General features: G+C 38.1%; 2 protein-coding genes across 3 annotated transcripts; one reads left to right on the top strand and one right to left on the bottom strand.

The window, feature by feature from the left end:
* Nucleotides 1-541: 541 nt before the first annotated feature.
* On the top strand, nucleotides 542-3,072 carry LOC121997894 (NAC domain-containing protein 105-like). Its single transcript, XM_042552559.1, has 4 exons — nucleotides 542-681; nucleotides 1,404-1,577; nucleotides 1,945-2,216; nucleotides 2,403-3,072. The coding sequence occupies exons 1-4, from the start codon at nucleotides 651-653 to the stop codon at nucleotides 2,898-2,900; spliced, it is 975 nt and encodes a 324-aa protein (XP_042408493.1). The 5' UTR covers nucleotides 542-650; the 3' UTR covers nucleotides 2,901-3,072.
* Nucleotides 3,073-3,171: 99 nt separating this feature from the next.
* LOC121997893 (serine/threonine-protein kinase SAPK7-like) lies at nucleotides 3,172-8,318 on the bottom strand. Of its 2 annotated transcripts, XM_042552557.1 has the most exons (9): nucleotides 8,106-8,318; nucleotides 7,937-8,011; nucleotides 7,739-7,840; nucleotides 7,532-7,585; nucleotides 7,335-7,427; nucleotides 7,127-7,219; nucleotides 4,717-4,821; nucleotides 4,518-4,616; nucleotides 3,172-3,708 (listed from the first exon to the last, which is right to left on the bottom strand). In XM_042552557.1, exons 1-9 carry the CDS (start codon nucleotides 8,223-8,225, stop codon nucleotides 3,367-3,369), a joined length of 1,083 nt encoding a protein of 360 aa, XP_042408491.1. In that variant the 5' UTR covers nucleotides 8,226-8,318; the 3' UTR covers nucleotides 3,172-3,366. The 2 variants fall into 2 exon arrangements, with proteins under 2 accessions (XP_042408491.1, XP_042408492.1); XM_042552558.1 differs by lacking the exons at nucleotides 4,518-4,616; nucleotides 4,717-4,821.
* Nucleotides 8,319-15,275: the final 6,957 nt, after the last annotated feature.

Below are 15,275 nucleotides of genomic sequence, written 5' to 3'. Positions count from 1 at the left end.
TAATTTGTTAGGAAATTTTTCTATTTGTATTTCTTTATTTGTTCATAACTTTCCAAGTGAATTTGTACACAAATACTAAAAAATACTTTTTATTTTAATTTAACTTCGTAATATCTTCTATATAACTTAATAATTCTAAAACACTATTTTAGACTGCAAACTGTGATTGGCTCAACGGTGCTCGTGATCACTATTTTTTTTCTCTCTCTGAGAATTCTAAAACATCAATATCAGTAATCATTGGATCCGCCGACCGCAAGAAATTAAATGCTACAACCGGAAGGAGGTGGAGGTGGCGGCGGTTGCTTGCCACTCCACTCGCCGCCGCCCAAATCGACCGCCGGCCACCGCCTGCCATCTCCTACGTTCGCTCCTTTCCCTTTAATTCTTCTCAATTTTGCCACCCCACGCGCAATTATACCACCCCATCTTTCTCGACGTTCTCCTTCCTCAATGTCAATTCATTTATCCACTCCCTCACACCCTTTCTGCTTCTTATATATCAGTCTTTGTTGCTTAATTCCTCTACATTCTTATTCTGTTAGCTTCGACTTAATTAATTAACTGATCGTTCACCTCCTCGACCTCACTTCAATCCTGCGTTTTGGAATCGGTCTCAGTTCTTGATCAGTCGAAACATACTGCGCATCATGAATTGCCATCTGAAGTACTGCTCCACCAGTAAGTGCATGTACTCTTCATCTACATGTTAATTGTTAAAGTCTTCTCTGGTTTTAAAATCTTCACATCCCTCCTCAAATTCCAACTCTTAGCTCATCAATCACATCACGATTTCATCTAAACAGAGCATGTAGGTGAGTGGACAAGGAGACAATAGATATATATTAATCCTAATCAAAGTGGATTAATGGTTGTAAACAATCATTAACTTCCTAATGGTTAGGAGTCGGTCATTCTTATTAATTATACATTTATACCGAAAAATTTGCGGCGCATGGTCACTGTAAAAGGCTGGCCATCCAAAGTGCCTTGGGATTTTTTATACAGTAGTGTAGGGGACCCCTTTGCATTGCAACCATGCATGTAGTGCACTCAAAGAAACACAACGCATGCTTCTACCTTAAAAAATGTCAATTTTCTCGTCTACTCTTCCTCTCCCATCAATCCTCCATATTTTATGGCCGACAGGAAGAAGAAGACCCAATTATTTATAAAACAACAAACATAGGGGAAAGAAAAACATACATATTATAAATTGAACTGAACAAGTGATATATAGATATGGAGTTGGTGAACTTATGTATGTGGTGTGTGGTCCAATAGTTTCATTGTTTTCTTGATCTCTTTGTTGTGAGTCCAAAGTTTTCTCGGCCCCACTCTCTTTCTAGTTCTCAAATCATGTGTCTGTGCTTGTAAGTTTTCAGAGGTGCAAGGTCTTGCAGGTGAGTTAGTAGCAATGGAGGTGGAATCTTGTGTTCCACCGGGCTTTAGATTCCACCCCACCGAGGAAGAATTAGTCGGGTACTATCTCGCGAGAAAGGTTGCCTGCCAAAGCATCGATCTTGATGTCATTCGCGATGTCGATCTCTATCGCATTGAGCCATGGGATCTCCAAGGTTAGAACACATCTTCTCCTTAGCTTGGATTGGTATTTGTAAAATTTCAAAAGGTTGATCATGTTTTTCCTTTAGATCAACTTTACTATCTTTTTCTTGAAAAATAAAACTAACTTGGAATATGCAAGAGTTTTTGAAGCTTTAAACAATCCCCTAATTAAGCTTTTTTGTTTGAGTGATCATGCAATATGTCGAGTCATGCACTGGTTATGTTGTAAAAATTAATCCCTTTTGTGCATGTTAATGAGGTTTACAGCATCAATTAATTAAGTTTTTGAGTACATATTTAAATTTGTCAAGTTTAACATTCCTATATATAGTACCACAAAGTGATGATTTTTCTTTGATTTATGTTATAAATTTATAGATAGGTGCAAATATGGAGATGATGAGCAAAGTGAGTGGTACTTCTTTAGTTTCAAAGATAGAAAGTACCCGAGTGGTACTCGAACCAATCGGGCCACTGCTGCCGGGTTTTGGAAGGCGACAGGGAGAGACAAGCCGGTGCTTTCCAACTCCAAAATCATAGGGATGAGGAAGACACTTGTGTTCTACAAAGGGAGAGCTCCAAACGGAAGGAAGAGCGATTGGATCATGCATGAGTACAGGCTCCAAACAAGTGAACATGGACCTCCTCAGGCAAGTCAATTATTCTTCCATCAACAACAGGAAAAAAAAAAGTTTAAATTACTTCTTCAAAGATATGTACAAAACTAGACTTGATCAAACATAAAGACATGAAATTCCTTAATTTTTTATTTTTTTGAAAAATTCAGGTGGTAGTTCTTAGTGTTCACTGAGTATTTAGCTTAAATTTGCATGCAGGAAGAAGGTTGGGTTGTCTGCAGAGCTTTCCAAAAGCCAAACCCTAGCACTCAAAGGCCAATATGCTTTAGCCCTTCTTACACCACCAACCTTGACACTTTCTACTCCCAGTATGACCCTGAAATTCTTCCAGTAAACACCCACATTTCTTCTGACCAAACTCCTAATGGCTATTGTGGGATTAACAATTACATCCCTCATTTGGAGAGACCGACGACTAATTTATCCACCAAGCAATGCCTCAATCAAGCCAGTAATGTTGAGGACAACACCATTGTTAATGGCAGCAAGCAGTTGATAGATTGGAAGATTTTGGATAAGCTGCTTCTGGCTTCCTCCTCGGCTTCACCAAAGTTCATTGATAACAATGACAATAGCAATATTATAAATATTAATGAATCGGGTTCTTGCAGTGCGATGGTGGATGAGTTTGGTGAAGGAGCTCATGAGCAAGGGCAAAGCCAAGTCGAACATTTCCTGTCGATATTTGAAGGCTGATAGATAGATAATTACTTAATTAAAATGTCGTGATGAGACAATAAGCATTGTGGCAATAAGTTTAATAGCCACTTGATTTAACAATATTTGAAATGTTAATTAAACTTTTACTATGCTTGAGTTTAAGTTCAAACTTGTAACTTGTGAATCCATTAAGAAGTGTCTGACTAAACCAGTGATTCTATTTTCAGTTTATTCTCTTTTTTTCCTCCTTCCTATATGTAGAGCATCGGGCATAAGTAGTGTTCCATCTCAGTGTTTATCTAGAATCGATCATTTTATTAAATTTTTAACTTATTCTACCACATACTTCGAAATTGTAGTACAAATGTAAATAGCAAGAAGGTACCAAACTAGTAAACCTTTCATCCATGATTTACAGTAGAATGGAGGGGCAATGGATTACAGATTCTAACTGCTCTAAATATTCCCACTGGCCGGTATCGTCAATATTTGGAATTGCACATCAACCGATCTTGAATTCACCAGTATCATGTACTGCCTTCACTGTCTTCTCATATTCATCATCTTCTTCCTTCTCCTCCTCCTCCTCGTTCTCTTCCTTGTTATTGTCGTCTTCTCCTTCTGATTCATCATGAGGCCACCCATAGATTGATAAAGATCGCATTGGCTTTGAGAGTGTTCTGGCATCTGCTAGAATCTCCATGATCTCATCCACGCTCTGGGTGGAGAAAGTGGGAGCGTTGATGTCCCTCTTATAATACAAAGCCTGTGCTGTTTCTGTAAGCTCCTTAGGCAAGTTCGTCATGAACCAAGCTTGGCTTCTTATCTCCTTTATGGTAATCCTCTACAGTGCACATGTTTTGAAACAACTTGGGTTTGTCAGTCAACCAGAAAAATCAATAATGAATTGTAAATTCGCAATACAAGAGAATGGTCATTTAACCGAATTTACACGATCGAAATAAAATTAGGTCATTATATAGCGACCTGAATAAAATTTTTAAATTAATAACGAAATTAATTTGGCCATTAATTTAACAACCGATTAAATATTTGATCGTAACTTAATAACTAATATAATTTTGTTCGTTAAAATAGAGACTGTTTAAATTAGTAGTTGTCAATTAACGATGGATTTTAAAATCAGTTATATTAATGTACGATCAAATAAATTTTCAATCATAAATTAACGATAAAATTATTTTCATTCATTAAATTAACGATCAATTAAATTATCCTTCATAAAATATTTTAAAATTGAACAAATTTATGTCACAAATTAAAGATGAATTTTAAAATTGATAGCTAATTTAGAGACCGATTTAATTTTCAATCATAAATTAGGGATCAAAAATTAAATCGATCATTAAATTAATGATCAAATATTAAATTGATTGCAATTGATTTTAAAATTCATCGACCAAATTTTTATCTCTATCCCGTAAAGTTACTTTACTTCGGTCCTCTTCTTTCCAATCTCTCCATGCCATAATCCCATCTAAGGTTTGGGTGTCACATTCTAAGGTTAGCTTCTCTCCCAATCTGTCCTAATCCTGATAGTGCTAAGTTGATTATTTTAAAAGTTTAGATTAAATTGTTTTGGGTTGCAAGAATAAATGATATAGAAATATTAAAAGGAAAACTTTTAATTACCTTCATTGGATTGGCAACAAAGATACGAGAAATGAGTTGCTTGCAGTCCTGAGATACGTGGACGTAGTCTGGTATCATGTATTGAACTGACATTATTTTCTGCAAATCCAATTATCAATCAAAGACTTGAACGGGAGGAAATATTAGCTTAAAGGCAAAAGAAGTTTGGATTAAATTAATGTTTAAGTTTGAACTTTACTCTGATGGTCTTTTTAATATTTTTAGGATCGTTTTGGTCCTCAAATGGATATGCTCCCACAAGCATGACGTAGAGGGTGACTCCACATGACCATACATCTGCTTGCTGAAAATTTGCATTACACAAGATTAGATCAACAAGAAAATTTGTTATTTCTATAACTCATAACTAGATATATCTTTTTAGAACATAATACATAATTTTAAAATAATGCATCAAGGATGAAAACAACATGCATTTATAAGAAAAGTACTCTAAAAATAGAACATCATTTTATTTTATTTTTCACTTTCTCTCTACCAGATCTTAAGTCACCATTAAATATATGAAAAGCTCTTCCAATCATCTATACCAGATTTTATTTTTCCTTTTGTTTCTTTTTTTTCCTATTTTCCTTTTTTGATTTTTTAATTAAAAACCACATGTCAATCTGTCCTTTTAGGATATATATATATATCTAATATGATGATAAGAGTGGACACCAAAGGGAGGTCAAGTTCGGAGTTTGGAAAGATCAATTGAAGAGGCAATGAAAGTTAAGACATAGTCAACCTTAAGAGTCATCAACTGGGGCAAGGACCTACCTAAACGGATCATATGAGTGATTCGTCCTCAAGCAGTCAATCGGACTTTGGATGACCGATCAGGCCTCAGGGCCTCATGGTGCAAAAGCAATAACAACCTAATCAACCGGACTTTCCAATGGCCGATTGTACTTGCAGACCGATCGGACATATCACACCCTTGATGTCAACGAAAAGGTTGAATGAAGACTGAGTCCCTCATCAATCACGTTCTGCTGGACCAAGTGGGCAGTCCTCCTGAGTGTTTGCCGGTCGGCCCATTGTGGGTTTCATGATCCAACAACTTCGTATTCTTTTTTGAAAGTTTGTGCTAGAGGATATCGTGCAAATAAATCACACTTTAAGCTTCCAGACTATTAAATCATAAAGATTTACGGCTCATTTTAGGAAAAATGTCCGAATTAATTTATGACATGTATTTTCTTAGGACAAAATTACAAGCCAATAGTCAATTGTTCTTTTCCGGTATCATAGATTAGCCATTTGGCAAAATGACACACGCTTGGCAACTATTTGACCAATTGCATGCCTTCTAGCGAGTGTTGAGATATATAAACTTGTGGATTAGCATATTCTTAATATGTATGCTCGACATGTGCTACAGTCAGCAGAAACGTGGAAAGGATATTTGATCACGTATTCTATGTTGATAAGGCAAATAAGTATATGGATGTTCTCCTACCAAGTTTCTGCAATCGAGAGATTTCTACTCACATGGTGGTGTCCCGTTTTTATCCCTCCCACAATCTCAAATACACATTCCAATAAGCAGTAAACCAAAAAACTATTTAGGATGGTGGATAAAAAGATCCCCTACATCGAGACGCCTCCATCAGTGGCCATCCAATGTGATCACATCATCATCCAATTATATTAGAGATGGGATGCACCCAACATGTCAAACTTAAAAAATATTAAAAAATTGTCACAAGTCGCTGCACTAGAGGACAACTTGACCAAGACACACAATGGCCAGTAGCATGCCTGCCTCCCACGAGATCTCTCTGGATAGTACGAGGTACTGTCATCTAAGATTTTGGGATGGAAATTCATCATGTCTGAATGTATTTTGTACTTAATAGTTAATAGTCATTTATAATTTACTTTTTTTTATTAACCTAGAGATGAATCGATAGACTAGACCAACGCATCACTTTTTTACGATTATTGTATATGTAAATTAACAGTCAAGAATCATTAAATCTTGTTGGCTGGTACTAGTTCTCATCCAAATATTCCCACCCACCACATAGAACACAAACACCCAACTTCTTCCTCTGTTCCCACGTTGTTCCCACAGAACCCAATCCAATTTGAAGATGGTGAAACAAACAAACGAAAAGAAGACTTATTAAGTTATCCCAATCTTCTTTAAGATATAAAACAGATTAAATTTATGGTTCAAATAACTATAAATAAAATATTAGCTATTTTAGAAAAATATTTTGAAATCGAATCTCTTAGGATTCGAGACTATTGACTTACACTTAGTTAAATGTTGCTCCGAGCAAATTACTTCAAAATACAATAAAGTTTCTTAAAGATCTTTAGAAAATTATGAGACTAAAAAGGGATTAATGGAGAAATTTAACTTTATTAATATTCGAGAAGTCATTTCAAAGAGTTATTCTATTTATTCTAATCAGACAAAAAAAACTAATTTATTTTAAAATGTTAAATTAAAAGTAACTCTACAATTTGAATGGATATTTGTAGGGTAGGAGACCGTGTCAGAATTTTCAACATAAATATCTGCTTTTTTACTAAAAATACTTAAACAGCGTAGTAATCAAACAAATAAGCAAGTGTTCGGAACAGACAGTCACCTTCCCGTCGTACTCGCGGGGGGAGAGGACCTCTGGGGCGATGTACGCTGGCGTCCCCACCGTCGATTTCGGCTTCGAATGTAACAGCGACGACTGCCACAATCATAGATAGTTTCAATTTACTTGTTTCATTCCTCTGGGACAAAAAAAATTATGACTATAATAAATTAATATTTGTTAAGTTCCAATCGAATGGCAAAGTTAAAACCTTGGAGTAGCCAAAATCGCAGATCTTGAGGCGCGGCGCAGGGCTGCCGTCGAGCAAGGTGTTCTCCAGCTTCAGATCACGGTGGCAAATTTGCTGACAAAATTCATTTAACAGAATTCAGTCATCGTTGCTCCTATGTTAATAATATTTGATTTCTATTTATATGTGCGTGATTTGTTTTGGAAATAATTATATACCCGAAAGTGGCAGTAGCTGACCCCGGAAATGAGCTGCTGGAAGAAATATCTCGCCTGTGACAAAAGAATCAATAATTCGAGAAAAAGTTCCGAGATTCTATTCAATTTCAGTCTCGCCAGAGGACAAAAATTAAAACTAGATTAATGTATGAAATTAAATGCTCTATTTTCCTCGAAAATTGCAAGGGAAGATTATAGTTGCGGAACCTCGTCTTCGCTAAATCTCCCGGCGTCGGAGATCCGATCGAAGAGCTCCCCGCCCTTGGCATACTCCATCACGATCGCAAGATGCGTCGGCGTCAGCAAAACCTGGATCGAAGCGAATCCCATCTAAATGAACATGATCAAAGGATCCCCAAAAATAAAATATCCGCTCTTCCATATAACTCTTCCCAGATTAATTACCTCCTTGAAGCGGATGATGTTAGGATGCCGAAGGGAGCGGTGGTTGATGATCTCCCTCGCCACATTCTCATCAATCTACGCCGCTCGAAAACAATAAAGCAAGAAAATTGAATAAAAAAAGGAACGCAATCTGTTACAGATCAAAGGATCCAATCTGTTGAGGGCTCACCCGGCGACCGCGCTCGATGTACTTCATGGCGACGAGCTCCTTGGTCTCCTTGTGGCGCATCAGCTTCGCGACCCCGAAGTTCCCGGATCCGATGTCTCGCACGACCTCGTACTTCTCCATTGCCAGATCGCCACTGGTTGATCGAGTGATCGCCGATCTCTCTTCTCACTCCTCTTTGTCTTCTCTCTTTCGAACCCAGACACTGAAACAGGGTAAGAACTTTACCAGAAGCCATCACAACCAGTTTTGCAATATTTATAGGATAGAAGCAGACGATGAATGGCGTTATCACTTTACTGACAAACTACCAGAAACATTACCCGCTCTATTATTGGTGGAATATTATTTCATAATAATATAAACCCATCATTAACGGAATAGAATGTCCGGTTACGAATTTGTGTGTCTTGATGACGATTAAGTTTAGAAAGCATCGTCGCTACGTTCGTTGCCGTGGTCATACACCGGGTTCAGCCAGTTACCACGGCTACACTGGTTGTCCTTGGGCGGGACCCACTCGAGAGGAGCAGTTCGTGTCACACAGCGATTTCAATACACTGGATAACTTCTAACGATAAGCCAACACGTCTCAAAACATGACGTCATCATGGACATGAAAGGCAGTTACCGGTCTCTTCGCGCGTTTGTCATAAGCACACGCGCCTTGCACGTGTTGTTAAGGATCGAAGACAATTATAAGTTTTATATTTAGTGATATGATCTAAAATTACGGTCGTAGATAATACAATAATAAAATATTAATGTCTGTTGGTCCCACATTTTGAATCCCCAAAAAGCATTTATTTCTCATCATATTATTTTAATTTTACTCAAAATAGTCTAGTAGCAAAATCAAATATTAAGTGTAAATTCTACACTAATGATAATTGGTAGGACTTTTAAGAAGCATTTTAAAAATTCCCCTACAATTACTTCTTTTAAATCGCAACAATGAAATGAAGATGGATGGGCGAGACCTATGACACGTCAGATAGGAATAGCCTAAATTTAGTTACGTGTCATAAAGCACAACGTTCTATCCCGTGGATGACTGAAATCAGACGTAACTAAGATTTCAATGCATACAATTAATGCTGCGTTGGTTCCCATGCATTAACTTCACAGGTTTGGTGCATCATATGCCTCTTCAATTTTTTTAAATTTATTTCTTTTTAATTTCTTTTTTAGTAAGAAAAAATAAGTAAAACATTTGTATTTGTACTGCCTTTTAACCTTTGACAGTGACTACTTTTATATCAAGATTTCTATTTACTTTATATTTTATGTCACGCGTAAAATTCATGGTTTATGTAGATACGTAACTGAACGACTTACTCACGCCAAGCTTTTGACTTTTAAAAGTGTTATCTCAAGTGACAAGATTTTTTTTATTCAGATATTTAGTTCTTCCATTCGATTAATTTGAAAAAACTCGATTTTTTTTAAAAAAATTTAGGTAGAATCATCAATTTGGATGTGATCTATTGATTGGTATCTCCCGTTAAATAATTTAAAGGTATTGAACTTATCAATTCATTTTACGACGGATTAACCCACTTCGACACGTGACCCGCAGTAATCGATTTGTAGTGGACTTGATTGACAGCGGGCTGAAAAAAAAAACTTCTAAAATATAACGAAGCGCGGAGACCAACAATAACTTAAATTAAAGATGAACACATTAAACTAGTAGTATTTCAGGGCAACATATTCTTGTAATCGATGGAACACTGAGCACATTCTGCCTGAGGGTAAATCTAAAAATGTCAGTTCATGAATAAAAAGAAAATTATTGACACAGAGGCTTTGGATTAGACGGTATTAGGGCTGATAATTTCTTCCACGGGTTCGGATTCCGTAGAAAAAAATCTGAAATAGAAGCAGATTCAAGGAATGTTTTTCAATATCCTTTAAATCTATTTTCGAGGATGGAAAGTGGAAATAGGGATAGATATGTCAATTTAATTTCTTTAAAGTCGGGAGGAGGATTCTCTAATTAAATACAATCAGGGATGGCTACTAACATGTAATTTAGGAGCGGGGATGAGATAACAAATCCATCCTACCCCATCTCATTATCATCTCTAAAAATATTAGGTGGGAGGATTTTATTTGGGAAAATATATTACGTCGTTTATCCTAAATGATCTAATATTATCGGTTCCATAGTAAAATACAGACAATTAAATTACAAAGGTATTTTATCCTAAGATTATGATCTTTTGTATAGTAAAGTTAAATACTCAACCAAATATTTTATATCCGTTAAAAAATTATTCAAACTTTATTGGATATTGGGGCCTTAAATGGACCAAAACGATTTAGAGGAAGGAAGTCATCAATTGTTGAAAGTCGTAATTGACTTCAAAATTGAAATCTACGATTCGCGTAGATAGATTTAGACTATTAATTTGCTCAAAACCGATTAAGGGTGAATGAGAAATTAATGTTTAAAATCAGCCCAAAATAACATTTATTATTCATTAATAAAGTGCATGGGAGAATAGTCTCACATCGGAAATTCTCGATGTGTATTCTCTACTTATTAATGAAGATGTGTTAATGGAGTTAACACAAAAATAAAAGGACAGGTTACCCCTTAGCCCAGGGCGAGCAGGTGCTCGCACCTGTGAGCCCGCCACCCGCCACGTGCGCACGTGCGCAATGGGCGCTTTGTAGGCGCACTTTACACTTCGCACGTACAATGTGCCTACGTGGCACTCGGGTGACGTGTCAGGCTCGTACCTGACGTGGCAGCACCTATGCGGCATCCTCGTGGGCAAAGGAAGATGATTGGACAGTTGACTTAGGGAATGGATGGCTACCGTTGATCAACGTTGATCAAATAGGTATGATGGATCGCTTGTGATGCGATCTAGAGCGTTGGATCGCAAATAGTAACGATCTGACGGCTTGGGATGAGACTTGATCTGAAGCATCGAATCAATGGATCCAGATCCGATGGCCGATGACAATAGGCGGGATCTGAGGGTCACAACTCCTCAGATCTGATGGATGAGATTGAAGTGGGCTTGGTGAAGGGTTACAACCCTTCAGAATGGATGATCTAGATCGATCCAGGGACAATCAACCTTTTCTTTCAGTATAAATAGAACCCTCCAGATGATAGAAAACTCACTCAATTCACTCAATCCTCTCTTCTCTTCCTCAAGCATTAATCTCATCTTGTGCATTCAAGAGTCCAAGAAGTCTACTAGAAGGTTCGCTGGTCTCGGAAGTCGGAGTGCTACGATTCCGAGACGTTCGTCGTCATTGTATCTTGGGAACGAATTGCAACAATCCGTTAAGCACCGTAGCAGAGCAATATCGTTTACGGAGATAGTGTCGAACACTAGCCTCGATGATCAGTTTGCATACTCCAGAAGCTATCTGGGGATCAACAGTCGTAAACGATATTTCCTGCAAACTGATATGGCTACCAACGACGTTCCGACCGCCATTCCGACAACCATTCCGCACGGAGAAAAGCCGGAGAAATTCACCGGAACCGACTTCAAAATATGGCAGCAGAAGATGTTGTTTTATCTAACAACGCTAAACCTTGTACGGTTTTTGCACGAAGACACGCCAGCCGCTACGGAAGGTAGTAAGGCTGCTAGCGATGCGTGGTCTCACGGAGATTTTCTGTACCGCAATTATATACTCAACGCCTTGGACAACACGTTATATAACGTATATTGTTCTCTGGAGACGGCAAAATCTTTGTGGGAATTCCTTGAGAAGAAATACAAGACCGAAAATGTTGGATTGAAGAAATTCATCGTCGGTCGGTTTTTGGATTTCAAGATGGTGGACTCAAAAAGCGTCTCATCTCAAGTCCAAGATATGCAATTAATACTGCATGATCTGGACGCCGAAGGCATGAAGCTGAACGAGACATTCGCAGTTGCTGCGGTAATTGAGAAGCTCCCTCCGTCATGGAAGGATTTCAAGAATTACCTAAAGCACAAGCAAAAGGAGATAGGGCTGCAAGACCTGATCCTGAGGCTACGAATAGAGGAGGATAATCGAAAGTTATCCGACTCCAGAGGAACCAAGCGGACTATAGACGAAATGTCCAACCTGGTCGAGCCGAACGCCAAAAAGGTGAAGCAGTTCAAAAAGAAGGCTCAAGCAAAGAAGTTCAAAGGCTCCTGCTACAACTGTGGAAAGGCAGGACACCAATCAAAGGACTGCAGACGCCCAAAGAAGTCAACCAAGGGCCCAAAGGATGTTGCGAATCATGTCGCAACCTCTCATGAGGACTTGGATCTCACTGCGGTTGTATTTGAAACCAACTTGGTGGATACCAACCCGAAGCAGTGGTTCATTGATACTGGAGCAACTCGTTATATCTGTTCCGATAAGGCGATGTTATCCAAGTATACTCCGATAAATGGCAGGAAGCTCTATATGGGTAATTCCACGACGTCGCCAATTATTGGACTCGGAAAGGTTGTTCTGAAGATGACGTCCGGAAAGGAGCTAACACTCATTGATGTACTCCATGTTCCCGACATCAGTAAGAACCTAGTTTCTGGAGTGGCATTGGTCAAGGCCGGATTTAGGCTAGTGTTCCAGTCAGACAACTTTGTACTTACGAAGAATGGTGTCTTCGTAGGAAAGGGGTACCTAGAAAAGGGTCTATTCAAAATGGTTGTAATGCCTGTACTCCGAAATTTTGATGGTAATAAAATAAATGCTTCCAGCTATGTTGTTGAGTGTTTTAATTTATGGCATGATCGACTCGGACATGTGAATAATAATACTCTCAAACATCTCGTCAAATTAAATTTATTACCAAACGTCAATGTTGACGGAACACACAAATGTGAAGTGTGCGTGGAAGCGAAAATGACGAAACTACCTTTTCATTCGGTGGAAAGGACAACAACTCCTCTAGAGTTAATACATAGTGATCTATGTGACTTGAAATTTGTGCAAACTAGAGGAGATAAAAAATATTTTATTACTTTTATCGATGACTGCACAAAGTTATGTTATGTTTCTTTTAAGAAGTAAAGACGAAGCCCTAGAGGCGTTCAGAACCTATAAAACAGAAGTTGAAAACCAACTTGACAAACGAATTAAAATAATTCGAAGCGATAGAGGTGGAGAATATGGTGCACCGTTTGATGAATTTTGTACAGAATCTGACATTATCCATCAAACAACGGCGCCTTACTCACCTCAATCAAACGGTGTTGCCGAACGTAAAAATCGGACACTAAAAGAAATGATGAATGTCTTGTTGATAAATTCAGGCTTACCTCAAAACTTGTGGGGGGAAGCAATATTATCCGCAAATCACATTCTCAACAGAATCCCTCATAAGAAAAATGATAAAACTCCATATGAACTATCGAAAGGCCGCGAGCCATCGTACAAATACCTGAAAGTGTGGGGGTGCTTGGCAAAGGTCGAAGTACCTAAACCAAAGCAAGTAAAGATCGGACCTAAAACGTTCGATGCGGTATTTGTCGGATATGCCCATAATAGTAGTGCATATCGTTTCTTAGTTCACAAATCAGACATTCCTGATATACATGTGGGAACAACCATAGAATCTCGGAATGTGATATTCTTTGAAAACGTATTCCCAAATAAAAAGGGAAACGTTGAAAGTGATAACAACGGAAGTTCAAACAAAAATGACGTTACCGAACTTAGCTGTTATAAAAGGACTATTGACGATCAAAGTGAAGAGTCACGTCGTAGCAAACGGGCTAGAGTTGAGAAATCGTTCGGGCCAGATTTCATGACTTTCATGTTAGAAATGGAATCAAGAACATTAAGTGAAGCTCTCTCTAGACCCGATGCTCCAATGTGGAAAGAAGCTGTCAATAGTGAAATTGAGTCTATCATGAATAATCATACTTGGGAATTAGTAGACCTTCCTTCTGGTAATAAACCATTAGGTTGTAAGTGGATACTAAAACGTAAGTATAAAGCTGATGGATCAATTGACAAGTATAAGGCCAGACTTGTAGCCAAGGGGTACAAGCAAGAGGAAGGCCTTAATTACTTCGATACATACTCACCGGTGACAAGGATTACGTCCATACGAATACTAATAGCCATTGCAGCACTGTATGACCTTGAAATACATCAAATGGATGTTAAGACTGCGTTCTTAAATGGTGAGTTGGAAGAAGAAATTTATATGGAGCAACCCGAAGGGTTCATGGCTCCTGAAAATGAGAAAAAGGTGTGTCGACTTGTTAAGTCGTTGTACGGACTTAAGCAAGCGCCTAAACAATGGCACGAAAAATTTGACAAAGTAATGCTGTCAAACGAATTCAGAATAAATGAATGTGACAAATGTATTTATGTCAAAAACACACCTGAAGGCTATGTAATTGTCTGTCTATACGTAGACGACATGCTAATAATGGGCAGTAATCATGATGTAATCATAACTACAAAGAAAATGTTGACCAGAAATTTTGATATGAAAGATATGGGTCAAGCAGATGTTATATTGGGAATTAAAATTCTCAGGACATCAGAAGGGATAGTTTTAACACAATCCCATTATGTAGAATCTGTATTGAAAAAATTCAATGCGTACGATCTCTCTACAGTAAAAACACCTACGGATCTAAGTCAACACTTAGCGAAAAACCATGGTGAGACCATATCGCAGTTGGAATATTCTCGGATAATAGGCAGTTTGATGTATCTCACAAACTACACACGTCCGGATATTGCCTGTACGGTCAACAAACTGAGTCGTTTTACGAGTAATCCAAACGACACCCATTGGAAAGCATTGATGCGAGTTCTCAGATATTTGAAATATACTATGAACTATGGATTACATTATGGAAAATATCCCGCTGTGTTGTAAGGATATTGTGATGCTAATTGGATATCAGATACAAAAGACTCCAAATCCACTAGTGGATATGTATTCATGATCGGTGGGGGAGCAGTATCTTGGAAATCCACTAAGCAGACTTGCATTGCTCGGTCAACTATGGAATCCGAGTTTATAGCACTAGACAAAGCAGCTGAGGAAGCTGAATGGCTGCGGAATTTCTTGGAAGATATTCCTAGCTGGGTGAAACCTGTGTCTGCCGTACTAATCCACTGTGATAGTCAATCGGCGATTGGAAGGGCACAGAGTAATATGTATAATGGGAAGTCACGACATATACGTCGTAGACA

This window comes from Zingiber officinale, chromosome 6A (genome assembly GCF_018446385.1).
Source record: "Zingiber officinale cultivar Zhangliang chromosome 6A, Zo_v1.1, whole genome shotgun sequence".
Taxonomy (NCBI): domain Eukaryota; kingdom Viridiplantae; phylum Streptophyta; class Magnoliopsida; order Zingiberales; family Zingiberaceae; genus Zingiber; species Zingiber officinale.
This window is presented reverse-complemented; position numbering and strand designations above follow the sequence as displayed.

What these genes read in the sequence shown, in the direction of transcription:
- LOC121997894 (XM_042552559.1), top strand. Translation starts at nt 651, where the DNA reads ATGAATTGCCATCTGAAGTACTGCTCCACCA. An exon ending in TCTGAAGTACTGCTCCACCA is followed by an intron (nt 682 to 1,403) that starts GTAAGTGCATGT and finishes AAGGTCTTGCAG; the next exon opens with GTGAGTTAGTAGCAATGGAG. An exon ending in TGAGCCATGGGATCTCCAAG is followed by an intron (nt 1,578 to 1,944) that starts GTTAGAACACAT and finishes ATAAATTTATAG; the next exon opens with ATAGGTGCAAATATGGAGAT.
- LOC121997893 (XM_042552557.1), bottom strand. Translation starts at nt 8,225, where the DNA reads ATGGAGAAGTACGAGGTCGTGCGAGACATCGGATCCGGGAACTTCGGG. An exon ending in ACATCGAGCGCGGTCGCCGG is followed by an intron (nt 8,012 to 8,105) that starts GTGAGCCCTCAA and finishes CGAGCGGCGTAG; the next exon opens with ATTGATGAGAATGTGGCGAG. An exon ending in TTGTTGCCAATCCAATGAAG is followed by an intron (nt 3,709 to 4,517) that starts GTAATTAAAAGT and finishes TGTGCACTGTAG; the next exon opens with AGGATTACCATAAAGGAGAT.